Source organism: Notothenia rossii (assembly GCF_949606895.1).
Source record: "Notothenia rossii genome assembly, chromosome: 2".
NCBI classification, from domain to species: domain Eukaryota; kingdom Metazoa; phylum Chordata; class Actinopteri; order Perciformes; family Nototheniidae; genus Notothenia; species Notothenia rossii.
The window spans coordinates 63153883-63181277 of record NC_136904.1 but is presented as its reverse complement, the minus strand read 5'-3'; the positions used below and the strand labels follow the sequence as shown (position 1 = coordinate 63181277).

The following is a 27395-nucleotide window of genomic DNA, read 5'->3' as shown; positions in this document are numbered from 1 at the left end:
CTCGGCATGCTATTGAAACTGTGACTTTATTTATGTGAAATGTACAGGTTTGAGCATTAATACGTTTTTTTGAATAGGGCAAGATTTCACAGTGAGTATAAAAATACAAGAATGTAACATATGGAATTTGTTCGATTATTTGTGTTTAAATACAATAACTTTCATGTAACACCTAAACACAATGTGTAACTTAAAACAAGCGCAATGTTAATATGACTGTATTTGTACAGAAAAAGGAAATATGGCAAAATAAAAACAAGATTTTACAGTTGTTAGTGTGTCCCATTCATTCACAAATATCACCGGTCATAACTAAACATGATTATCAGCTGCCCGGCTCAGAGTTCATACATGTAACAGGCACGTGATGAAACATATTCCTGCTCAAATCACAGGATTGAAAAGGATGTCAATACGTGATCATTTCTCCTGTCCTCTCACTGAGAACCAGTTTGACTAACTGGAGTTTCACAGATGCTGAAAATTCCATTGTGTGCAAAACAGCTGTTTTCATTATTCACCTGACAATTTTTTCCAAATTGTTTTAAATTGATTGATCCATTTGTTTTCATTTAGATAAAGCGGCATTAAAGAGGCCCCGTTATGCTCTTTTCAGATTCTTATTTGTGACATGTATGTATTTCATGCTTTAATGTTCAAAAAGCTCTTTCTCTTTCTCATACTGCCTGTGCTGCAGCACCTCTTTTCACCGCAATTGTAGCCTTTGCAGACCATTAAAGTGCACAAACACACCACACACTAATAACACACTACAGGAAAGGGAAAACCCTAAAAAGCAGAATAGGGCCCCTTTAATAGTGTCATCTTTAGTCTCATTGTCGCTACAGGTTGAGAGTTAAGAGCTAAAGAGAATGCATACATAAAAAACAAAAACCCAAAGATATACAGTAACCATCATGTGGACCTTTTTTTGCTAAATACTATCTAGCCGTTTTTACAAGTTGTTCTCAGTGCGAGTTAGATTCAGACGTTCTCATCATCAATCACTGATCTTGAGTACAATACAATGGATGAAATGTTTTGAAAAACCGTCTCTCTCTCTCATTTGTTATTTAGCTCAGCGAGGATGAGCTCAACATGTACAAAATAACCTCCATTTAAAATAATTCCTCATTCTTTGATTGAAAGGCATTGACGTCGAAAGATTCTTACTTAAGTTGTGACATGGCGACTTTTTTTGGCACCCTGCAGAAAGGAAGCACTTTCAAACAGAAGCAACCAGCGATCCTCAGCACATTGCTACTGACGCTTGGATCTTGCATTAAATACACAACCAAATGTTCCACGGGAGAAATCCCTTCATGCCCTGGAAGGAAACAGCTAATGTGAACTCATGATACAGGATCCAACATTTGCGGCATCAATATATCTGTAACGTGACAGCACTAAAATAACAGACGGACAAATATCAACTCGTGACGGTGAGCAGTGCCTCCTCTGCCTTTCAGCTGCAGAGTAGGCACTGCAGTTTACACAAAGCTTTATCAAGAGACGCGCCTCATGCACAAACATTGCTGTTGTTATGGATTTTTTTGTGGTTGCTTGAAGCCATCTGACCGATTCAAACAATGAATTAAAAAAAGGGAAAACCCAGAGGAGGGGATGAAAGCTGCTCTCAGCCTCAGAGTCTGCTGCTGCCTGACCTGCAGTTACACCGCTGCCAACACATTATGAAATTATACAAATAAATGAAACCCAGTTACTTCCTGTTGGGAAACCCCAGGACCATCACCGCCGCGTATACCCAGACTGCTCATCCTCCTCCTCCTCCTCCTCATCTTCATCACCAGGGCAGGAAACAGTTTCTATGGCAACTTCCCTGTTGTCCGCAGCTTGTGCCTCCACCTCTGGCTCCACTTCTACCGAGTCAAAATGGGATTTCTCTTCCTCCCCCTCCCCATGGCTGCCGAAAGTCAATGTGAGGAGGTTCACTTCCTGGCTGCCCCCCCCTCCCTCCACCTTCGTCCCTATGGTGCAGCAGTGTGTGTCTGTGGGGCTGGGGGGGGCAGGTTGTATTCCAGCACTGGTACATGTCTCTGCTGGAAGGGAGGGGTTATAGCAGACTGTTTGCCCTGGCAGGGGCTGTGGGGATAAAGGAGCAGACCCAGAGGATGAAGAGGAGGAAGAGAGGGGGTTAGAGCCTCCTCTCACTTGATACCACCCTCCTCCTCTGCCCCCCCGCAGCGTCTCCATCACACTCTCCTCCTCATCGCTCTCGTCAGAGCTGTGGCAGCTGCTCTTTTCGCCTGAAGGGGGCATTGCTGGTTCAAGATTCAAGAGAGAAGACAAGGACGAGTTGCAGGAGGGGACGACTGTCCTTTCTTCTATGTGATGGATGGACCTCTGAGACACAGAGAGAGAAGGAAAGGAACATGTTAAAACCAACAGGTTGGTTCAACAGCAACTGAACTCTTAAAACAGCTAACAGGAAGTACATTTTCCACTAGTGAGCAGGAAATTATGCTTTTTGTTTCAGCATCCACATTGCAATGTGTGCATGAGCAATAGTCACATAGCAGCACGTGCAAATGACCTCTTCATAGTACCACTTCTCTGCTTCTTGATGCAGAAGGAATACATTTTGCAATCTATGAGAAGTCTGTGTGGTGGAACATCATTGACCGATTTAAAACTTCTGCACACAGTTTGTTGCTGGTGAGACATGCATTCTCAGAAAACAACTTATTATTTGTATTCATTTATTTAGCAAACACTGAAAAATAACAATTGGTTGCAAATGAAGCATCAGTTGAAAGGATATTTTTTGTCTCTTTATTTAGTTAAAATAGTATTATATTGAACATTGGATCCAATATGTTACACCTAGCTCTATGTTTCCATAGTCACATATTTGAATGAACCACTTATTGACAATGTCCTACACCAGTTCCCAGAGCCTAATGATGTGTTCGGGGCTGGGTTAGGATTAGCATGAGTCCATATCCTGACCTGAGACTTTCTTTCTTTCAGTCTTTATTTCGAACAGATTAAAAAATAAAAAATAAAAAATAACAAATGTGAAAAACAGAATACCTTATTGTTAGATACAGTATTTATCCACATTCATGGTAATATTTGTATATTCCACACAAAAAAAAAAAAAAAGTCTTCTTATTAATAATAATAAATCATGTGTCCGAAAGGGAGTAGGAGGAAGCAAATGCTTATTAATTCCCACCCCTTACTTGATCCATGATTGTTCTTTAAATCATTATGCAAGTTATTCCTACATACATTTACACATACATATACAATAATTTCTCATCTTCAATCACCTTTCTTCATTCTCATATTTTTCCAAAAAGTGTTTCTGTACATCCTTTTAAACTGAATTATGCTTGTGCTTTGTTCTAACTCCTGTTCCAAACTTCATATCATCTTACATTTTGAACAAGTCATATCACAAGTATGTTACTGCTATTAAAGGTGGGAAAAGTGTAGATTGTCAATGCAATTTGGATTAGATTTACTTTCCATTGAATAATAATAAGTGTATTACACAGATTAGTTGAATACTCAAAGCTGATTGGTGAATGTAAAACATTCCAGAGGTCTGTTCTTTTTGTCTAGCAGACCATTGCTAAAGAAGACTCTCTGATCAAGGATGTGCAGTCATATCCACATAAAGGAGTCTGGTCTGTTTAACGTCAGCTGTGGAAAACAAACATTAGTTTCCTCCATCAGAAAACATCATGGAATTCTTTTGGAATATTCATTATTATATTTGTGAAGAGCACCAAACTGTGGATTGACGATAGCTAGACTGTCCCCAGAAAAGAAAAGAGAAAGAGCACAAGAAAAGGAGAGGGTAAGAGACACAGGATGTCAGAAGAAGAAGACAGACAGGAAGTAAACACTAAAGGGAACAGCAGAAGAAGACAGACAGGAAGTAAACACTAAAGGGAACACAGTATGGGCTAGGGATGGGAATGATTAATCGAATATTCAAAATGATTCAGGTATTGGAATAAGAGTTAATTTTTTTATGGGAGGGGTGCCTAAGTTGATTACATATTATCAAATGGATTCATTGAATATCTTATCTTATCCATCGCTGGATGCCCGACACAAACACCTGTGTTTTGTAGCGCAAACTCTGAATGTATAAGCGAGCTCAGTGTCCTGGCGAAGGAATACCTGGCTATACCCGCAACATCCGTTCCAGCTGAGAGGGTCTTCTCTACAGCTGGCCTCCGCACCCACCTCTCCCCTGAGCAGGTAGACATGCTTATTCTCTTAAACAAAAATGAGTCTTAAAATAGCTGCATACTGTGCATAGGCCCTGTTATATGTTGTTGATCTCTGTTCTGTTGTAATAATCTAGCCTATGCAACGCATTCAGAGAGCAGGAGCTTCCCCCATCTTGCTCTCCTTCTACCGAGCCGCCATCGAGAGCATCCTCAGCAGCTGCATCACGGTGTGGTTCAGAAGCTGCACAGCATCCAACCGCAAGACCCTGCAGCACGTTGTGAACACAGCTGAGAGGATCATCGGGGCCTCACTCCCATCACTCCTGGACCTATACAACACCCACATCCCCCGCAGAGCACTCAGCATCGCTGGTGACCCCACCCATTCCTCCACCTGCCTCTTCACCCTCCTGCCTTCAGGGAGGAGGTTCCGCAGCCTGAGATCGAGCACCACCCAACTAAAGAACACTTTTTTACACCAGGCTGTCAGGAGACTGAACTCTCTCCCCCCTGCCCCCACTGGACATGGACTTTAACACCACTCACTCAGACACTCACATCCAGCCCCATACACTTTTTAAGCTGCTATGGACAATCTTGCACTAATGCACATTTCTCTACATTACTGAAGTGACTGTTATTTGGTACATATTGATGATTGATATGTTTAAATGTGTCTGTTGATTGTGTGTGTGTATATATATATATATATATATATACTGTATATATATTAGAAAGATATATAAAAATATGAATGTGTATATATTAGGGATGTAACGATATACCGAATATCGCGGTAAATAAACTTCCCAATACCGTCGTGAGACTGACAAAATCTACCGCGATTTAAAAAAAAAAAAAAAAAACATTTAAACATTTTTTTTTTTAAACCTTTATTTAACCAGGTGGTCCCATTGAGATCATCGATCTCTTTTTCAATAGAGACCTGTCCAACAAGGCAGCAAGTAGGTTACAACATGAAAATAAAACACTATAACACAAAAGGACATCGTATTTACAGGGCCACATTTACACACCTAGAGACATGTACCAACCATATATTTATATCTCGCCATGTCAATAAGCCTGGCGTTAGACTTTTTCGCTGTCCGTCATTTTGACAGACAGGATCGTAAAATATCCGTCATAATCCCTTATTACCCGTCGGGTCTGAACAGTTCACGATAGAGCATGCTCGTGAACTGTCAATGGGGGGGGGCGGTGTTATGCCGTGTGTGCATGCACCTCGCGGGACGCGCACCGCGTAAAGCAAAACCTCCCAGACATGTATTGATCTGTACGGCAAAGTACGGTTTGGAAACTATATAATTTCCTTTTGGAGGGCATGCATAACACGGCATAACACCAGAGCCTGGCTGCGTTCCGAGTTTGTTCTAATCTGTCAAAATGACAGACTGCTTTCAGATTTTTCCGTCATTGTTAAATAAAATATTCGGTTAACGCGACCACTGGTGTCCCAGCAACATCAGTACCAAGCGAGAGAGTTTTTTCCAGAGCAGGGGATATTGTAAATGCCCAAACATCCCAGTTTATAAATACCTGGAAATGTGGACATTCTCATATTCCTAAAAACCTGTCTGATGATGCTGAGTGAGTGACTAGTGAGTTTGAGTTGAGTTACTTGAAAAACTAAAGTGAAACTTGATTTATTTTTATTGCAGGGTCTGATTATTAAATGTCCTTGTTTATTTGTGAGATGCAGTGGCACAAAGAAAATGCTTACTTTGTTTGGTAGTAGGCCTACTGGTAGGTACAAAAACACTGGTTTTCTTGTTCCAGTCTGTTACTGTCACTTTGTTTTTGACACTTTAAAATACTGCTATCCTACAAAAATGCTGTAAAAATCAGATTTATTATGTAATAAAAAAACATTTTCCGAGTAAAAAAATGTTTTATTGAAAAATAAATTTATGAATTTTTTTTGGTAACCTTTATTATTCAATATCGCGATAAATACCGTACCTTGGACTTGTTATCGCGATATTATCGTACCGTGAGTTTTTGGTATCGTTACATCCTTAGTATATATATATATACACATATACATATACATATACATATACAGTGGGGCAAAAAAGTATTCAGCCACCAATTGTGCAAGTTCTCCCACTTAAAAAGATGAGAGGCCTGTAATTTTCATCCTAGGTATACCTCAACTATGAGAGACAAAATGAGAAAAAAAAAAATCCAGAAAATCACATTGTCTGATTTTTAAAGAATTTATTTGCAAATTATGGTGGAAAATAAGTATTTGGTCACCTACAAACAAACAAGATTTCTGGCTCTCACAGACCTGTAACTTCTTCTTTAAAGAGCCTGTGACACGAACCCAACAACTGTTGTGCAATGAAATAGTGGGCTACTAGTAATCTCGAACCGTCAGTTTAAAAAAGAAAAAGCGATACCGTTCCGATAAATATCAATAATTTCGAACATTGCGGGAAAATTCCTTCGACTCATTTTGAGGTTTTGGGGAAAGCCGCAAGTGACGTCAATGCGGGAACGCTTCACTGTGCGGCGAGAGAGCCAAACACGGACAAAGTGTATTGTCATGCGTAGAAATGGTGAATTACTGAGTTTAGGCACATTAATAACGTTTTAATGAAGTTGACTACAGTATATTCATATTTGTCAGTGCTTTCATGTCAATTCGGCGAACATAAACATAAATGATCGTGGTGAAGATGATGATTAAATTAGGATTAAAAATCGGTAGTGAGAGCTGCTGAATTTCCTCCCGTCGGATGTGATATAAAAACAAATCGATTATTTTTGTAAACTCAAGTGGATGAAACTACATTTATTAGTGCTTTCATGTCAATTCGGCGAACATATGATACATTAAATGATCGTGAGGATGATGATTTAAAAATCTTTTGTTTGAGCCGGTCTGCATTTCCTGATGAGAAAACAAACCCTAGCTTTTTGTAGTTGCAGTCAGTGGTGTAGTGGGCGTTGGACGCGGGAGTACGCCGTACCCCCACTTATTTGAAGCATGATTTCTTTTTTTAATAGTCTAATACATCTAAAATCATTGCCAGTGTTATCAGTTGCAAGTGTGTGTTTGTTGTAATAATGACGAAAACATAATAGGCAGATTTCAAAGTAATTATAATAAAAACGTAGCTCAAGCATTTATGCAACTTGATTTGAAGCGTGTGTGTGTGAGGGGCAGAACTGTGTGTGTAGGGTGACCAGGTGTCCCGCACTGTGCGGGACTGCACACACAGCATTTTTATTATTTGTCCCGCGTCCCACACATTGAGACTATGTCCCGCATTTGAGTGATAGTCGCGCAGAAAGGCCGGATCGGTTCGCTGACAGCCGGCACCGCCCTTTATTATTATATTGTCTAAACGGCATCATGTAAGTTGCGCTGACAGGTGACACAGAGGTCCCCAAGCCCCCCCCCCCCCGTTGACAGTTCACGAGTGCGTCCATAGTGTCTCCCGTCCACCCACCACCCCGTCCACCCAGTTAAACATCCCGACTACACCACTGGTTGTAGTAGTACACCAACGTGGATTAAACGTGTGTTTTTTTTTACCACAATGTTGGGGAAATTAATGGATAAAATGCACGGATTATTATTATTATTATTATTATTATTATTATTCCCACTCCGATCGGGACACTAGGTCCACCGTTTCCCCGCAGCGAGGCTCCCCCCGTTGACAGTTTACGTGGGCTGGGCTGGGTGCAGTGGCGGACTGGCCATCGGGACGAATCCCGATGGGCCGGTACCGAAGTGGGCCGGTCGGATAAGTCACTAGCACATCCCCCACTCCCCCCGTTGACAATTTACTAGTGGTACCGAAGTGGGCCGGTCGAGAGTCCCGGGCTGATTTTTAGTCCCAGTCCACCACTGGCTACATGATCGTATGATCGCCCATATTGACGCACCTAATTCCTAAACTTCTAACAGATACAAAATAAACCGATCCTTCAGCCTCATATGAGCTCTCAGACACGTTCAAAATTAAACTGTCATCGCTGTCTGAGCTTGCTGCTGTGTACGCCATCGTGCGTTTACATGCAGATGCTGGGATCCTGAACGGTGCAGCTGGAGCGCTGTGCCCGCATTGACGTCACCCATAATTTGGCGGGACTTGAAGAATCCCCGAGAAGATCCAGGAAATTGTCAACATTGAAGGGCAGATGAATGGTTATCAAAGTACAAATATCCAAAATCAGTTCAGTAACGGTTTTCAAGGGGACAATATTTACTCAAATTGATGGGTTTGGATGATGGGGGAAAATCGTGTCACAGGCTCTTTAAGAGCCTCTTCTGTCCTCCACTTGTTAACTGTATTAATGGCACCTGTTTGAACTCGTTATCAGTATAAAACACACCTTTCCACTACCTTAAACATTCACACTCCAAACTCCACTATGGCCAAGACCAAAGAGCTGTCAAAGGACAACAGAAACAAAATTGTAGACCTGCACCAGGCTGGGAAGACTGAATCTGCAATAGGTAAGCAGCTTGGTGTGAATAAATCAACTGTGGGAACAATTATTAGAAAATGGAAGACATACAAGACCACTGATAATCTCCCTCGATCTGGGGCTCCACGCAAGATCTAACCCCGTGGGGTCAAAATGATCACAAGAACGGTGAGCAAAAATCCCAGAACCACACGGGGGGACCTAGTCAATGACCTGCAGAGAGCTGGGACCAAAGTAACAAAGGGTACCATCAGTAACACACTACGCCGCCAGGGACTCAAATCATGCCGTGCCAGACGTGTCCCCCTGCTTAAGCCAGTACATGTCCAGGCCCGTCTGAAGTTTGCTAGAGAGCATTGAGATGATCCAGAAGAGGATTGGGAGAATGTCATATGGTCAGATGAAACCAAAATAGAACTTTTTGGTAAAAACTCAACTAGACATGTTTGGAAGAGAAAGAATGCTGAGTTGCATCCAAAGAACACCATACCTACTGTGAAACATGGGGGTGGAAACATCATGCTTTGGGGCGGTTTTTCTGCAAATGGACCAGGACGACTGATCCGTGTAAAGGAAAGAATGAATGGGGCCATGTATCGTGAGATTTTGAGTGACAACCTCCTTCCATCAGCAAGGGCATTGAAGATGAAACGTGGCTGGGTCTTTCAGCATGACAATGATCCCAAACACACCGCCCGGGCAACGAAGGAGTGGCTTCGTAAGAAGCATTTAAAGGTCCTGGAGTGGCCTAGCCAGTCTCCAGATCTCAACCCCATAGAAAATCTTTGGAGGGAGTTGAAAGTCCGTGTTGCCCAGCAACAGCCCCAAAACATCACTGCTCTAGAGGAGATCTGTATGGAGGAATGGGCCAAAATACCAGCAACAGTGTGTGAAAACCTTGTGAAGACTTACAGAAAACGTTTGACCTCTGTCATTGCCAAAAAAGGATAACAAAGTATTGAGATTAACTTTTGCTATTGACCAAATACTTATTTTCCACCATAATTTGCAAATAAATTCTTTAAAAATCAGACAATGTGATTTTCTTGATTTGTTTTTTTCTCATTTTGTCTCTCATAGCTGAGGTATACCTAGGATGACAATTACAGGCCTCTCTCATCTTTTTAAGTGGGAGAACTTGCACAATTGGTGGCTGACTAAATACTTTTTTGCCCCACTGTATATATATATATATATATATATATATATATATATATATATATATATATATATACAGATTTTTTATATATCTTTGTTATTGTATTCGTGCCGTTATGTTGTTATGTTTTAAGCATGAAAGCTGTAGGCCTATAGCTCTCAACTGTTCAAACAGTGGTCCCCCGTTCAATAGAGATTGGACAAATTCGACTTGGTTTCTATATTTATTTGAACATTTATTTATTATTAACATTTTTTATAGGATCTGTAAATTCGGTTAACCGTTTTTTTGCGGGTCGTTATAAATTTGCTTTCAAATTCCCATCCCTAGTATGGGCTCTGGCAGTGTTTAAAGACTGGTTAATGGGAAAGAAAATGTGATTATTTGATTAAACACTTGTAATGTACCAATCCTTTAAGTACTAACTTATCATTTCAGTTCAGACATACATTTTCCTTTCATTCTGTGCGATCAAGCAGCGTGTTTCCCATCAGTGTAAATGTTGCTGAATTACATTAAAGTGCCGGGAAGTGCTGTGTGCTGGACAATAAATTGTTGGTGAGCCTCCACACTTGGCGTTTCATTTACAGCCACATACGGGCTGAGGGGAAACCCCCTCCATATCTTTCTGTGTTTCTTTGGATTTAGCTAATTAATAATGGAACATGAAACTGCAACTTATTGTACACAAAAAGCCTATTTAAATCCCCCTCGCATGACAAACATCGCAAATATGAAAGGTTAACTCTAACCCACGCCAACACACAACGCTTCTTACATCCCAGCATGCTGTTAGTATAGAAATCCGACAACTGGTATGAATTGCTGGTTTCAAAAGCTACCAACCAAATAATCATCTCACTTAGGAAAATGTCAAATACCCTGAACCTACCACCCCTCCCCCTTTTTTTTCCAAGTTCACAACTCACTCTTAACGAAGTTCTAACTCTTACTGTATTTAAAATGATGCTGATAAATAAATAGGGAAAATAAATATCAATCAGTTGCAAAACAAATAAACCAAATAAAATATGGCAATACAGTTACTTTGGGTCAACTGAATTGAAATAAAGGAAACGTTCACCCCTTTTCCACAGGAATACATTTGTGTCTTTATTCAAAATGATAGTATATGTACGTTAAATGGGATATCTCTGGTTATGCTACTAAATCTGTCTAAAGATAAAAAATTAAAACAAAGTGAAGAAGGCAAAAGACAATTAAGTGCTGTATATTTAAGTCTCTGAATATGTAGTTAGGTATGTGTCTGAATAAACTAAAAGATATAAAAAAAAATTAAACTTTAATAATAACATTTTCAATGTGTTTTTGATACTAGCAGTCCCATTTTCCAACTGAAGACATGTTGTTCCCTTCATTAGCTACAGTGGCACATGACAACAATACAAATAACACACACAAAGAGTGTTTAAAGGTCGAGCTTTTCACTTCCTCAATTTCCATTTAGCAAACCCTGCAAAGCATTTTGGCCTTCAGAGTCACCAGGTCTGTAGGCCTCACTAAGCACAGCCTCCACCCAGATACAGCAGGTCTCTGCAGCTGCCTGCCTTAGTGTCTTCTCTTCTTTCACCACACATCAACCACAGCCACTAAAGTCACGTGCACGGAGTGTGTTTTGCTCAAGTGTTTCCACCTGCAGTGCTTTCCTGTTACTTTACTCAGAAAAAGTCAAACCGCAAATAAAACAGCACATTTTGTGAATGCTAAAGCAGGGGTTTTCAAAGTGTGGGAAGGTGAGCCTCGCCTCAGAGAACATAAGAACAGCCGCGCCCCCCCTCCCAATTATTATAGCTATTATTATTGTTATTATTGTTGTTGTTGCTATAATGCAGGGGTATTATTATCCAGTGGAAAGTCCTTAACTACTGGCCTAGTTAAATCAAAGTGGTTACTTTTTTTTGGCTGGGCAGTGTAGTTTTACACACCGTCTTATTTGACTTTCTCAGGACTTAAAACTGTTTTTTGGGGGCAGACCCCACAAAGAAAACAAAATATTTAGACACGTGAGGTCATCAGCTTAACAGTTTTTTATGCTCATCGAGTCAACCTCTATGGTCATCCTTGAGCAGAGCATCAAGTTGGCATGCCTATTACAGCTGAATGCAGCGATTACCATCTTGTTCAGCAAAACGCCTCAAAAACGTATTAAGATCAACAGCCTTAGTGTGTTTTGATTCAATGCTGAGTACAGCCAAACTTGACAGTCTCTTTTCTGTCATTGTAGACCACAAATACCTCATTCCTTCCGTCTACTTGGGGTCCGAATGCGCCGTCCCGTTCAAATGAAATCACAGCCAATCACGTTTCCTCGCGCCAGGGCCGGGGGAGGGGTTACGCAGCGTCCACACGGCGGCAGAGGCGCGGGAAGGTATTTTGAGTGGGGGTGCTGAGGTGCTGGACTCCAGTGAACTGAAGTTACCTACTGTAACTCCAGCTTCTATGAGTATTGGCGTAGCCCTCAAAGGCTATCGCTATTGGGTAATCCCCTGCGCACCCGCGCAGCACTGAAACACTTTTAGTCCACGCCCACCCGCAAGGTGGGCCCCGCCCTCGGGCTCCCTTCCGGTATAAATAGGAAGGAGGGCCGACAATCTGCTCCCATAAAAAATTACTTTTCTTCAGCTATTCGTGGAGCCTGTGGGGCCCAGCACTTAGAGGGCTTTGCCAATACTCATAGAAGCTGGGGTTACAGTAGGTAACTTCAGTTCTATTTCGTATATGGCTTCGCCCTCTAAGGCTATCGCTATTGGGTTAAGGGCGAAGCATGATGTAGTCTGCGCGCCACTGGGTCCACCCGGCACTAGAAGCACAGACACACCTGCTCAATAACACCCCATGCCCATTGCGCCATTTGAATGGCGCATCACAGTCCCTGGAATATAGCGTAACATGAATATTTTCCATGAGGGGACGAAGGCTGGGAACAATACATACCTGCCGCTGTGAAAAAGAAGAGACGAAGGTCAAACTTTGTCCAGTGACAAAAAGAGGGGGAACAGCAGCTCTCTGCGTGCAGACAGGCAGGAGAGCGCACAGCTGGATCCCTGACGTCACTCACTCTGACAAGACACTCCGTACAGGGTGTGTCAGAGAGGAATGGGAGACATCCCTCAAAAAAAATTGAATAAATGAACAGGGGGAAGACCAAGATGCAGCAGTGCAAATGTCTTCCACTGACCTTCCTCCGTGCAAAGCCGTGGAGGAGGACATTCCTCTGGTGGAGTGCGCACTGATGTTCTCCGGGGGATCCACCCCAGAGGAGACATATGTCTGTGACACAGCTTCACACAGCCAGTGTGACAGCCATTGTGCAGATAGAGGCTGCCCGATCAAGCGCTCTCTATAATGCACAAACAGGCGCTGAGAACGGCGCAAGGCAGCCGTGCGCGCCACTAGCAGGACAGCGCGCGCACAGGACAGAGGAGATGAGACGTGGCTTCTTCCTCCGACCTGTGAGGAGGGGGAAAGAAGCCATCCAAGGTGATCACCCTTGACCTAAAAGAGTTTGTGATGACCTTAGGCATGAAGCCGTGTTAGGGCGTAAAATAGCTGAACTGCCATCTCCTTGGATCCGGAGACATGACGGAGCCACAGAGAGAGCAGACAAATCACTCACCCTTTTCGCTGCTATTAGAGCCAAAAGTAATACTACTTTGGCTGAGAACAGTTTAAGGGGAAAACCTGATCCAAAGGTTCAAATGGGGCTTTATTGGCTACTTATTACACAGATTATGCACAGCGGGAGCAGCAATAACCGTCAAATAATAATTCAGACAGGGGAGCATGTTGCCGCTCGCATAAAGTTAGCTGAAGCTAGATTTCACTATTTCTCGTTTTTTTTTTTCTCACGCTGCGCCTCCCCTGAAGCTCTCTGGCGTCCCCCAGGGGAGGTCGCGCCTCACACTTTGAAAAACCGCTTTGCTGAAGGAAATCAAATCTGTTTTCAGAGCTGATGTTCTCCTAATATAAAGCCATGTTAAATGCTTCATTTAACACTGAAATCTGTTACTTTATAAACCAATCTTCCACTTTCTGACCTCAATCCAATTCCACAAATGCAACATTCTGTACAGACCAACAGGATTCTCAGAAAACGAATCATAATATGACCTGCTATTTCAAACTCAGGCACTTCAACCCAGAAACACGTTTTAAGTTGTACGTACTGTTGGACGGATGAGATGACTAGCTTTCCAATGATATCCTAATTGATTCTGAAATCTAAATATTGAGCCGAGACACTATTTTGAGAAAAAAGCCTTCAAAAAGGGAGGCACTGCATCCCTGAATTTAACAATAATAGTTTTATATTCTGAAAACCAAGACTTTTTTTTAGATTGAATCGAAAAAAACCTGTGTCGGACCCTGACGTGTTACTATCCTTCTGTCATTCATTATTTCAGGGAGGGAGTTATCAATATGTCTCAACGCTCAAATATTTGTCCATTAATTATACTAATCAGTGTTGGGCAAGTTACTTCCAAAATGTAATATATTACATATTACTTATTACTCTCTTTTGAAAGTAATAAGTTACATTACAATATTACTGTCTCTGAAATGTAATGAGTTACACTACTTTAGTTACTTTTTAGTTACTTTCACCAAAATAACCGCAAAAGAATAGCTAGGTATTTTAAATGCTAAAATGTAGTTTAGTGCAGCTCATTATGCATCCAGTGAAGGGCAATGTGGTATAGCATAACAACTGTGTAGGCCCTTAAGGCTACTAACAACTTGTATTTCAGGGCTTAGTTGAATACTCGATTCTGATTGTAAATTCTTAACATGTGACACGTTGTAAATACAGCAGTACAGACCGCTGTTAAGGACTATAATGAAGGTTAACATATTGTAAATCAAGGCAAATATTATTTAAACCATGCTCATGGTTTGAAATGGCAAACATTGAAAGGCAAAAGTATTATTAAAACCATGTAGCCTACTACATCATCACCTTGGTCCCATCATATACGCTGGGAAGAGAATATTTACTGTGCTTGAAAACTGGTATCACATCATCATGTGAGGCTGACTTTGTGACCTGGAGAACATTTCAGCTGCAACATCAGTTCGTTGATAATAAGCTTGGGATATGAGATATTTTTGTAGCCATTCGTGGTGAAGGCATCTGTGATATTGTATGCATTATTTTTGACCCAACATTTCTACAGGCATGTCAGAATATGGTACTATTTTCACATGAATATTCTAGCCATTGTCTATTTTTATACCACAAGCTGCAAAATGACCGCCTTACCCCACTGTACAGACGGGTAGTTGTTTAGATATACCTGGCACCTGCGGGCCGCAGAGGGGCGGCGTAGTTTCGGGCTACGAAGACTGCTGCTCCGGGGCTGGCGAGTCAGGCGGGAGTAAGCTAGTGTCCACAACGGAGGGTAACGTGATGTCCGCATCTGACCTGTTGCTACTGTCTGCAGTAGATGCTGTTTTGCTGTCGTTTAGTGATGGTTGCTTTAACCATTTTCGTATAAATGATTATCCACAGATCAGATGTGTGTCACTGCTGTGGAAGCACTTTGGAAATGATGCACGCGCAGCGGAGCAGTTCACGTGCACCTGACACAATTTGTTGTTTGTATTTTTCGCTACGTTCTCTTTTTTTAATGGTTGTATAACGTTCAACTTCCCCGAAGATCTCGACGCGAAGCCTGAAGGGTAAACACCAGGTTTACTAATCTACCCGCACAATGTGTCGGTGTCGGAATGTCTCGCTATGTTAGTACATTCTTAAAAAACAAAACACCATTTAATTTCGGGTTAAAATGTGTTGTAACTGCGTTACTGAGCATTGTAACGGGTAATATATTACCCACATTTCATTAGTAATGCGTTACATTACTTCGTTACAGCAAAAAGTAATATATTACTGTAACCCCGTTACTTTTGTAACGCGTTACACCCAACACTGATACTAATACATTCCTCATAGCAGTTTTAGGTCCACCAATAATCTTTGACTTATTACTAATTTAAATGTAAAAGGTTCAGCGTCCCTTCAACATGATTAATGCAGAAACCAAAACACTACCTATTCAGTTAAACCTACTACCTATTCAGTTAAACCTACTACCTATTCAGTTAAACCTACTACCTATTCAGTTAAACCTACTACCTATTCAAGGAGTCATTTATGAATCATTTTTTAATATACATTTCAGTTTGTAGTCATTACTGCTGACTATTTGTCACTTTCTAAAAGAGACAAAAATAAAAACTTTTAAACAACAAATGTAATGCACCTTTCAGCTACGAGGGGGCAGCCGGGTACCTTCCAAGAACTGTTATTATTAATTCTGCACCACCAAAAACTAGAGTGATTGTTTTACTCACCAGGACGGATGGCAGGGGTCTCTGGGTCAGACATATGGAACCAGTGTAGAGAATCAGGGCCAAAACCACCAGAGCACATATCACCAACAAAATCAAGAAGGCAGAGATCCAGGGGTCTGCAGAGGACAGGGGTCATGGGATTATTCACACATAAACCTGCAGGGACTTGTAGGACAGCAAGCTTCATCATCTTCATCATAAGGAGGAAATATTCTAAAAGTGTTCAGGTTTATATCAGTATGTAGTGTCTCTACTGGGACATGTCTCCATGCTTTAATGTTCAAAAAGCTCTTTATTTTTCTCATACTGCCTGTGCTGCAGCCCCTCTTTTCACCCTCTGTCTGAAACCAGAGCCCAGTCTGCTCTGATTGGTTAGCTGGCAGGCTCTGTCGTGGTTGGTCAACTTCTTAGAGCTGTCCCGTCCCTTAGCCTATCACGTACAATGTGATGAAAAGCTAGCTAATAGAGGTGTGAGTGTTACATGATGTCACTATGTTCAAGAAGTAAACAAAGATACAGGGATTTAAGCCTTTGTAGACCATTTACATGCACAAAAACCTGTATAACACACTTCTGGAAAGGGGAAACCCAACACAAACCATTTACTTTGAGACAAGGGAACTGGAAGTGGTAAAATGCCAGTTTTAAGACTCATTACTGCACCACTCTAGTCAGAGAAAGCTTTTCTAACAACTCTTTATTGATGTGGACGCCATGGGGACAGAGAACATATGAAGCAGCAGTCATAAGGACTTTGGAAAAGAATCCCACTGTAGAACAATAACATGTTGTGATACATAGAGAACAGAATAGTGGGGCTGTGCACCCGAACACAGAGAGCTGTACCTGCAGTGTAGTGGGCGGGGGTGAAAGCACACACAGGCTGGCTGTAGTTGGACTTCCTGCGCTCCCAAACGTGAGAGATAAGGACTGACACACAGTATTGTCTGCCAGAGGCCAGATTCTTCAGAATCACTCGTTCCAGAGACTGGCTGTCCATAAATGACTGCACAGAAAGAGACGCCACGTTAGAACAAGACAAAACTACTGCTTTCTCAAAATAAAAAAAGTAATTGGATAAGCAGGTAATGGCAAATAGAGCAGCTACAACTGTCTGGTAAATTCGGGAAATATCAATCTGCTTTATTACAAGGCTTGATTGTAAACTCAATTCTTATTGGTTAATTGGTGTCACATGGTTAAAACATGTGACACATTGTTAATACCCTACTACAGAACGCTGTCAAGGACTATAATGACCGTTGCTAAGGAAGATCAAGAAAGAGAAAGGAAAAGAGGTTAAAGTGCTGGACGTCAGATAAATGAACAGAAGAAGACAGACAGGAAGTGAATAAGATACGATAATACTTTATTGGTCAGCTCAAGTCTGACATTTGACTTGCATCACAGCCAACACTAACAGGAACACGGTATGGGCTCTGCAGTATAAGGACTTGTTAGTGGATCAGAAACTGTGAACACACTTGGACAGTGCTGCCGTAAACTTGTTGTTGTCCCAGCCGTTTGTGCGCCGTGGAACGGAGGTTTTTTTTCTTAGCGGAAGTAATAGGATCATTTTTAAGTCAATAAAAATCATTTAGATTAATATTGGGAGTCGAGTCGTTAGTTTGTTTAGTATGTGGCAGTGTTATAAGAGGGATTATGTGCAGCAAGGCGTGGGGTGTTCTTTTCCCAATAATGACCGCCTCGCTGCACATTATCCCTTACTTAATGCAGCCTTTAAAACCAGGAGAATACAACACATACATTATCCTAAATCTAAGAACATATCTGGTCTCATATCACAATATTAATATAGCACTGATATATTGCCCAGGCCTTCAAAATGTATATTTGATACTTTCTTGTTTATTTCTTTGAATTTTTTTTGTACAATGCCGTGTCTTTTTTATGCTGCTACAACGCAAGAAACTCCCAAGTTGGGATCAATAAAGTACTATCTTATCTTATCTTATATCGAAGCTGAACAAAGAATTAAAACCTTAAGATGTCACGAACACATGGAAAACGTTTTATTCACAGAAGTTGGAATCATAGCATCAGTAGTTGGCCTGTTCATGCAGAGTTGAATATGTATTTTTTGATCAAGCAATACTTTTTAGTGTGGTTTCAATTTCACATTCACCGTGGAGGCATTTGTGAAAAACAAAGCATTCTTCAAGAGTTTAAGGTAATATGTGAGGAGTAATTGATATACAATTGGTCCTCTTGGGGGTGATGTTTTCTGTGAAATGCATCATTTTGGTCCAATTCTATACCTGTTAACTTGAATCTATCAACAGGTTAAATGTTAAAGTACACTACCTGTTTTCATTACATTTCATTATAGCACCCGCAAAAACCTAAATATGTCCTCAGATGACATTTATAAATGTGAGCATTAGCTTTCGAAACATCACACAGTAGCAATAAAATGCTTATCTGTCCTTGTTACTACTCTGTACATTTCATCCAGCACCCATTATTGCTGCAGCAACTGTTTTCACCCTCTGTCTGAAACCAGAGCACAGTCTGCTCTGATGGGTTAGCTGGCCGGCTCTGTGGTGATTGGTCTACCACTTAGAGATTTGTGGGTAAAGTCCCACCCCTTCACACTGTATGTGAGTCTATATGCAGTACCTGTGCATTGTTTTCATTGTTGCTCTGGATCCTGAGTTGGTAATGCAGATTATCATAGAAGGCCCTGAGGTGCTCCACAGGGGGCCGGGGGTCCACACACAGATCCTGGCCACAGGGCGTCACAGTCAGCAGGGGCAGGTCCAGGGCAGCTGGAGAACACAGACACAGGGACAAAACTAATATGACCATCATGAAGTTTTCATTAGCTGATAGATCGCCATTATAAACATTTCCACATATTTGTGAAAGGGCAATTTCCTCTTCTGACTCCGTACAAGTCTCAGTGAAACACTTCAACAGAGCAGCATAAATTAAATAAGTGCAGGGGGTAAAGCTTGTTTTGCATCTCATTTTCAGTAATATAACTTGCAATAAGTGAGATATCCAGAGCTGTAAGTGTTATATGAGGAGCATTATTTAGTAAAACCCAGTTCCATACTCTCAGCAAAGATACATGTTGCTGGTTTTATGTTGTCAGCAAACAATGCCCGACATTCTGTAGTCAAAGTATTCAAAAATTAAATGGTATATTCAGTGTGTGCTGAACTGCAGCAGGTCTGTAACAGTAGGCTAACTGAAGGACCTTACTGAGCTTACTGGGGATACACACCAACACACATTTTAACATGAAATTGGAAAACAACACAGGTTCAATTGTCGTTTTATCACCAAATAATCACGAATGGACTGTCTTTTAGTCCACACGGAGCCGAAACAGGTTGTATCTGCTACAGTTCTCTATCGTATGGAAGGTTCGTCCACACGAGGCCGTAACGGAACCAAGGAAACGGAGCCCTCAAACGGTAATGGGTCCCAAGGTGGGTAGGTCTGCGGACGGAACGCTCTGGGGGGTCAAACGGCTCCGTGTGTACACCCTATACGCCATAGCCCGCCTCTCCCCACCTCTCCTGTTCACCCCCGCGTCATTGCTGATGTGTTTTGCCAACAACAACAACAGTGTTCCGAGTGTTTCGAGCTAGGTCCCGGTATCTCGCAGGACAGTGCACCCAGCAGGAGCCTCCATCAGACCCCCTGCACGGTTCCCTCGTCCCTTGGAAGAGGCGGAGAGGTGGGTGTTTTTCATCTGCTGGTGGAGTACCGGGGAGCACGTCCTGCTCGGGAGCCAGGCTCAGAGTTAGTGGCAGTGGGTGCAGTGCACCTGCCTTTTACAGCAGGAGCACACGCTCGCCTCGGGGAGGAAGAAAAAGAGAAAAAGAGGCCGCCGAAACAGCCAGAGCCTTGCCTCTCCCCACCTCTGCTGCTCACTGCTGTAGCATGGTCATGTTAGTGGAAAATGTACAGCTCCTCTACCACAACCATCAGCAACAAGTGGACATGGAGAACTACATGAACTACATGTTGCTAAATCCACCGCGGAGAATAAACAGAAGGGCAACCAGGACAACCAGGCAACCATGCTTGCTGCTTTTGGTGTATTTTGTGGCGGAAGTACAGCGCCACTTACCGGCCCGGCCTATGTACTACAGCGTCTCCAGCGGGTCGAGCGGTCTTGTGTGGACGGACACGTTTATTGAGCCGATACCATGTGGACGGAAGACGTTTTTGATATCGAATTCGGTTCATTCTCCGTTTCGTCTCCGTGTAGATGCAGCCTTAATGTATTTGTTATTGTTATTTTGGTGTGTTGCATGTTAACGCTGTCAAAATTGAAAATACAAGCTTTTGTACCGAAACAGCAAAACACATTCCTGATTTATTTAGTCAGTCTTCCAATTAGAGGAACCTGTAGCTAAAACGTATTTATAACTTATTAGTAACGGAGGAATATATCAAAGGACATGAAAAATCCAAAGAACTTAACAAGTCGGTTCAGGAATGCCACAACCAAGGTCATAAAGAAGAAAAAGGGAAAAGGAAATGCAATGGGCTGATATTCTCTGCTTCAAAGGAAGAGAAACAGAAGTTCAAATGGAGAGAACAAGATGGGGTGGCAGGAAGAAAGGAAGAGGCATCTCTAGACGCCATCTCCATTATTAGTCCTTTAATTCAACATCTAAATTCAGAGCGTAAGCAACTTACTGTTTTTGATGGGCTCAAATCCAGGGTGTATGACAACGGTGACTTCTCCTGGCTGTGAGTCCAACAGTGCTGTGATGCTGGTGAAGTACAGCTGATCCCGGACGGGGAAGGCCTCTGTCAGGTTGCACACCAGAGGGGACTGGACATGCTGGCAGCCGGAAACTGGCACCCAGATAATCCCCCTGCAGGACCAGAGGAGGGGAGGAGCAGACGTTAGGAGGCCACAAGACACCACTGTTGACTGTTGAAAGTTGACAGCAGGAAGCTTTTGCTGATGCTTTCTCACCGCAAAAAAGTCATTGTCAACATATGAAGGTCAATAATGTGACGCCTACACGTTCAGTCTAACCATATTTTATTAAGATAATCTTGTAAGTAGTACCATTGGTGCGACCTTCCAGCATTGACTGATGTTTGAAAAAAACGTTTTTTTAAATGACCATAAATCTACTCAAATCAATTCTCCTCCTTATTTTTCATAATGTCTTTAGGGTTACTTGCTTGCTTATCCTGTTGTACTAATTTCCCAATTTCGGATGAATAAAGTATCCATCCATCCCTCCATCCATCCATCCATCCCTCCCTCCATCCATCCCTCTATCCATCCATCCATCCGTCCCTCCCTCCCTCCATCCGTCCCTCCCTCCATCCATCTATCCCTCCCTCCTTCCATCCATCCATTTTAGTCCCAATAGAAATGACAAAGCATTTGTTTTAATATTTGAATCATAATACACATGTATAAAACTGAACTGGTAAAGAGCCAGCTGTACCCTGACTGCTGTAAACAAAAGGAGAAGAACAGAAAACTACCCTGATGTCACTACCTGTGACATTGGGCTGATTTCGGACTGTGAATGATTGTATGACCTGATGGTTTAAGCGTAAACATGTATTCTAGCCTGCTTGGAACACTAAATGGATTATGACTTAAAACTGCATCTTAGTACACGTCTCTTCACAAACTTCTTTGTGTGTGTGTCTTTGTACAAACTCTGACCAACATCTGTAATCCTTTTCTGTTGTAACACAAAAAGAACGCATCAATAATCCTGCAACCCGCTGATTCTACAAAGACTCACAGTTAGTATACATACAATAAACTATAACAAACACTAATGAAACCCACTTGTCTGTCGTTACAGCGACTTGGTAGTAGACTCCTGTGGGTGTCCCTGGTCCAGGCTCCCATCTCAACTCGTGTTTGAAATGGCTTGAGGTCAGGTTTATGTTGACAGGTGAGGGGAGTTTAATCATAGCTGTAATGCAAATAAACGGGCATGAAATGTATATACGACGTACATACAGTATAGCAGTTCTCATTCATAACACTCCGTTCAATGTATCACAATGGGATGTGCCTCCCCGCGAATGCCTCAGAAGCATCAATCTCATTACGCCAATCCTGATTGGCTGGTGATCTTGACGACCGAGTCAGGGAATCCACCCACCCTTTAAGTAGCTTGTGCTACGACGCAGCGTCATTCAAACACCTCTTCTCGCTTCGGAGCACATCTCTAAATTATCAGTAGCCTGGCTAGCTTAACTGTCCATAGGCTGAACCACTCTAAGCTAACTTTCGGTCGCCGGACGCTTGCCGGCTACACTTGCTTCACATAGATTCGAATATTAACACATCAGTTAATACTCGATTCTGCCCCGCCGTTTTTTAACGGTAAGGGTTTTGATTATTGAACAGTAAAATACCAATTGTTGTTCCGTCCCTCCAAGTCGGCACTCCGGCTATCCAGGATGGACCCTTCTCTTCCTGACACCAGAGGAGACGGAGGCTCTGAGGCTTGACTTTGCGGGTGCGGGTATAAAATATCGAGCACGGACTCACATCAGGTCTGCTCGTCCTGCCTTGGGCTGGAACATGCACGGAAAGCTATCGAAACCCCCGGTTCGTGCGGACACTGTGCCCGCTTCACTGTCAAGAGCCTCCGCCGTCGGGACGAGACCCTTTCATGTCTACCATTATGTTCTTTTGAAGAACAGCGGCCAAATTTGCTGTGCCCAGTTCATGCCTTGCGCACCTATATGGACAGGTCTAAAGAGTTTCGATGCAATGACCAACTCTTTGTATCCTGGGCTAACCCTCATAAGGCAGGGTATGCAGGAATCCTGAAGTCAAATTTAATACATTTTAAGACCTTTTTTAAGACCCTTTCCATACATTTTAAGACCTCATCGCAACTTTGAGTTCTAACCGGTTACATTGGCAACACACTTTACCTCACATTTACTGTATTGATTGTAAGATAGCAAAACTAAACAGAGTGCAGACAGACTACTGAAGCCTCCTTTCCACATGAACTTCAACCTCTCTGTGAAGGTCAGGTTTAATGCAGTATGCTGCTTTTTTGCTTCTGTAGACTCTGTGCTCTTTCATTCCAGTAAAACTCCTCAGAAACCAGTATTTGACCAATAAACAAAACAATTGACAAAACTTTGAACTATGAAATATGTTAAACTTTGGTGAGCTTCAGCGGGTTAATGCCATATAGGAGCTCCCTCACAAATACCCAGGGGTTAAATTGGGCTGGGGCTGTCCGGGGCTAAGCCCTGGCACATAGGACGATGCTCTGACGTCATCACCCTCACACATTTGTCATATGTTTACAAAAAAGGATATATATGTTAAGACTTTTCTCGTTCTTAATATAGACTATATTTAGGGTATATATGTGTTGACTTTACTTTAAAATAGCAGATTTCTGTGACCGGATATAGTTTGGCTTAGACTCCGGCCCCACGAGGACGCATACGGTAAAACGCATACGCAAGCGCAAAAAAGGCTTCCGTTCACACGCATTCGATTCATTAACGTGTCCGTTCACACTAGACCGCTGGAAATGCTGGAAACGATGTAGTACATATGTCAGGCCTGTAAGTGGCGCTGCTGCCGCCCGAAATACACCAAAAGCAGCGAAGAAGACCCCGGAGCATGGTTGCCATGGTTCCCCTTCTGTTTATTCTCCGCGGTGGACGGCGTGTTCTCCTGCTGTATCTCTCAGGTAGTCCACCAGCAGATGAAAAACACCCAGCTCTCCGCCTCTTCCAAGGAACGAGGGGACCGTGCGGCAGAGTTTCCGTAAAAAAAATGTTCCGCCGGTCAACATGTCAGTTAAAGTTTAAATCTTCCGTACAAAATTAGAAAAGTGCCGATCAGAGGTCTTCTTTGTTATTTATTGAGCTTAAAATAATAAGCAGCATTTTACGGCGCGCTATGCATGGGGCCGCCTTGGGGGGTTTCCCGACATGTCGTTTCAGTAAATTAAAGGGTGTTTCATGTTGTTGTTGCTGTGGACCTTCTTAATACCTTGGAAAATGCCGTTTAATACTTTTAAATACTTTTTAATAGCCTTAATTTTCGCTAAATTTATTTATCAACTTTTAATACTTTTTAAGACCCCGCGGACACCCTGTAAGGGCAAGCCCGTTACCAGGCAACGACTCTCTCACTGGATTGTGGAAGCGATAGCTCTGGTTTATACGAGTCAGGGTTTGCAGGCACCAACGGGCCTGCATGCTCATTCTACTCATCGCCTGGCTACGTCCTGGGCTTTGTTCAAGGGTGTTTCCATCCAGGACATTTGTGCAGCAGCGAGCTGGTCTTCACCGCTCACTTTTGTCCGTTTTTTGCATGGGCCAAGTGTGGCCCATGCAGTGCTGGGCCCCGTGTTGGGACAGAGTTCTACGTGTTGAATACTGATTTTTGGTGATTTTCGAGATAAGCGTGTCAAGCAATACAGGAGTCTCAATATCCCATAGTGAGACATTGAACAGAGTGTTATGAATGAGAACTATAGGTTACTAACGTAACCCCAGTTCTCAGAGTAACATGAAGTGATGTCTCACCAGACAGCCCTTTTTGCTGAGGCGAAGCGAGAAGAGGCAGGGCTCGACATTAAGGGCTGCCCGATAGCCCGGGGCCATCTAGTATTTAGCTCGGGCCATGAAGCCTGCCCGATCGGGCAATCTATTATACCAGTATCATGCAGCTCGCGGATCCAGTAATGAGTGACCCGACAGTAAAACTAAACATATCTATAACTAGTTTAGGTAGTTTGAGAGGTGATTAAAATAACTACGTGTGATATTTTAACCTGAAGTGTGTGTTTTGTCTGCTCACCGCTGCATGTGATCATGCAGAGCTGCGTGTCGACTCGTCAGCTGATCTCTCTCTCCCGTCAGATTAGACTTCACTCGCGTTTATGTCCATATCGATCAGATCCAGCTAGTTCTAGCTAATGATATGACTACCTGCTTATTAAAAGACACCGTGACCTAAACAATAAGTGTCGCTATGCAACCGGGTGAGGCCACAAAGTATAGCGCAGCATTATGCATTTGTTTACATGCCTACCGGAACCCCGAGGCATTACCAACAGATCAACGCACAATCAACCCACACAGCACATCTCTTTCTCCACATTAAGTGTTACACATTAGAATGGACTACTCTTGTCTGTCACATACTCTTCTTGTCTGTCACATAAGTGGCGCAACTGAAGCGGTATTGCGCTAAAGGGAAATTATTTTGACCGGACATTTTGACCGAAGAGATTTAGATTTGCTTGCTAACGGGAACTCTGACGTCGCCATTGTGTGTGCTTCGCGGATGCACTCGGCTGCTCGGGTCTGCTCGGTCAGCTTCTGGATGAGGAGGCATTCCTTCGACCAATTTACAGTAGATAACATTACAAACATTTTTAACAGGGGCCATAATAGCGTAAATAATGTTTGTTTTGGCAGTTATATATGTAATGTTTTCAACTTTTTTACATCTGGGAAGGCATTTGCCTTCATCAGATGGAAAGTGTCTTGACAAACAACTTAAGTATTTATTATAGCTATGCAGGGCATGCAAGCGAGCAAACACAAACAAGTGAAATGAAGAATACAATTGAAATTGTAATATTGTGGTGGTTCATCTTATAATTCAGTCTAGAGAATGCACCAGACAGCATCTAAGACCTGCAAAAATCTAAATGTTCTAGGGGGAGGCCCCCCAAACCCTTCGTGCGTAATTTCGTCTGCGCGCATTTTTCAGGGCAATCTCTATTGGGCTCAGGGCCATCTGTAAATTAGCTTAGATGGCCCACAGGGCCATCTCCCAAAATCCTTAATGTCATGCACTGAGAGGTGCTTATTTTTGAATGACGCTGCGTTGTAGCGCAAGCTACTTAAAGGGTGGGTGGATTCCCTGACGTGGTTTTCAAGATCACCAGCCAATCAGGATTGGCGTAATGAGATTGATGCTTCTGAGGCATTCGCGGGGAGGCGCATCCGCCCATAGTGAGACATCTCACTTCATGTTACTCTGAGAACTGGGGTTACGTTAGTAACCTATCGATTCATATTTAAAATGCACCTCAAATATACATACTAAGTGTTGGCATTAAAAAAAACGTTATTAAAGTTATTTGATTTGTTAACAACTGAATCTACACTTTCTGTGTTATCCAGAGATTTATTAAAGGTGAACTCCACAATCGTATCAAAGTCTGTCAACAGCATATAATTATACTTAATACAATATAATATATATGGTAGTAAAATGTACCATTTAATAATGCATGACCCAAAACTCTAATTAAAGCTGGATCGCATGTCAAACATCTCACAAACTGTACTAAACCATGTGTCCTCACCTGGCAGCACGTGAGACAGCAGCCCGCGAGGCAGCAGCGCGAGCATCCACAGGAGAGCGGTCATGCTGCCCACCCCAGCCACAACTCTGCTGCATTTACTTTCATATTAACATCTGTCAGAACAAAACTGCAGTTACGACAGCAGCCTTTTAGTCAAATGTATCATAATCGTGTTGTTAATACAATTATCTGAACTTGCTTAGGACAAAATTGTCTGAGAAATGATAATGTGATGACTATCAGGTGGGTAGCAAAATATTTTCTATTTCACACTGACAACATGTGCAGTTAACGTTAGACTTACCGTAAATAACACTAGTTACAATTTAATGTTACATTTTCACATCACGCCAGGTTACTGTTATACCAGTTTACTTTCATATCGAAACGTCACTGTGAGTTCAAAAATGCTTTCATTTTGCCTTTGTACTGGCTTAGTTAGCTTATATACACACAGTTTAACGTCCCCTTATTTACAAATGAATGAATTCTTAAAACATATAACGCTATCTTGTTAAATGTAACTCAGTTGGTCTTATTTATGTTTTTCTCAATGCAGCCCCTAGCCGGAAATGTATTTATCGTTAGCTTACTTTAGCTAACTCATGGACTAGCAATGATTGTATCAGCATGTAGCGATCTAAAGCTTTTAGAAGAGTAGTAAGGTCACAGCTACAAACCGTTCTCAACATAGTTAGATATTACAGTTACCTGTCCTGAGAACGTATTTCTCCAGCTTTGACAGACATCGGTGTGGTGGACGCAAACACACTGCAGCTGGTCATGCTGCCTTCAGGAACTCGAGTTCAGTTTGCCACACTGACAGGATACCTTCGAAATAGT

General features: G+C 42.3%; 1 protein-coding gene across 1 annotated transcript; it reads right to left on the bottom strand.

Annotated features, from left to right (window-relative positions):
• Positions 1–7: 7 nt before the first annotated feature.
• LOC307028400 (interferon alpha/beta receptor 2-like) lies at positions 8–27390 on the bottom strand. The gene is made up of 8 exons (XM_079663387.1): positions 27264–27390; positions 26553–26665; positions 22025–22154; positions 20896–21077; positions 18856–19004; positions 17062–17221; positions 16216–16331; positions 8–2364 (listed from the first exon to the last, which is right to left on the bottom strand). Exons 2-8 carry the CDS (start codon positions 26614–26616, stop codon positions 1750–1752), a joined length of 1416 nt encoding a protein of 471 aa, XP_079519513.1. The 5' UTR covers positions 26617–26665; positions 27264–27390; the 3' UTR covers positions 8–1749.
• Positions 27391–27395: the final 5 nt, after the last annotated feature.

Bases quoted from the DNA above. Each gene is read 5' to 3' on its own strand.
- LOC307028400 (XM_079663387.1), bottom strand. From the start codon at position 26,616: ATGACCGCTCTCCTGTGGATGCTCGCGCTGCTGCCTCGCGGGCTGCTG. The intron at 21,078-22,024 runs GTGGGTTTCATT...CTGGTCCTGCAG, and splicing joins GTCGCTGTAACGACAGACAA to GGGGATTATCTGGGTGCCAG. The intron at 2,365-16,215 runs GTGAGTAAAACA...TCTGTGTCTCAG, and splicing joins GACCCCTGCCATCCGTCCTG to AGGTCCATCCATCACATAGA.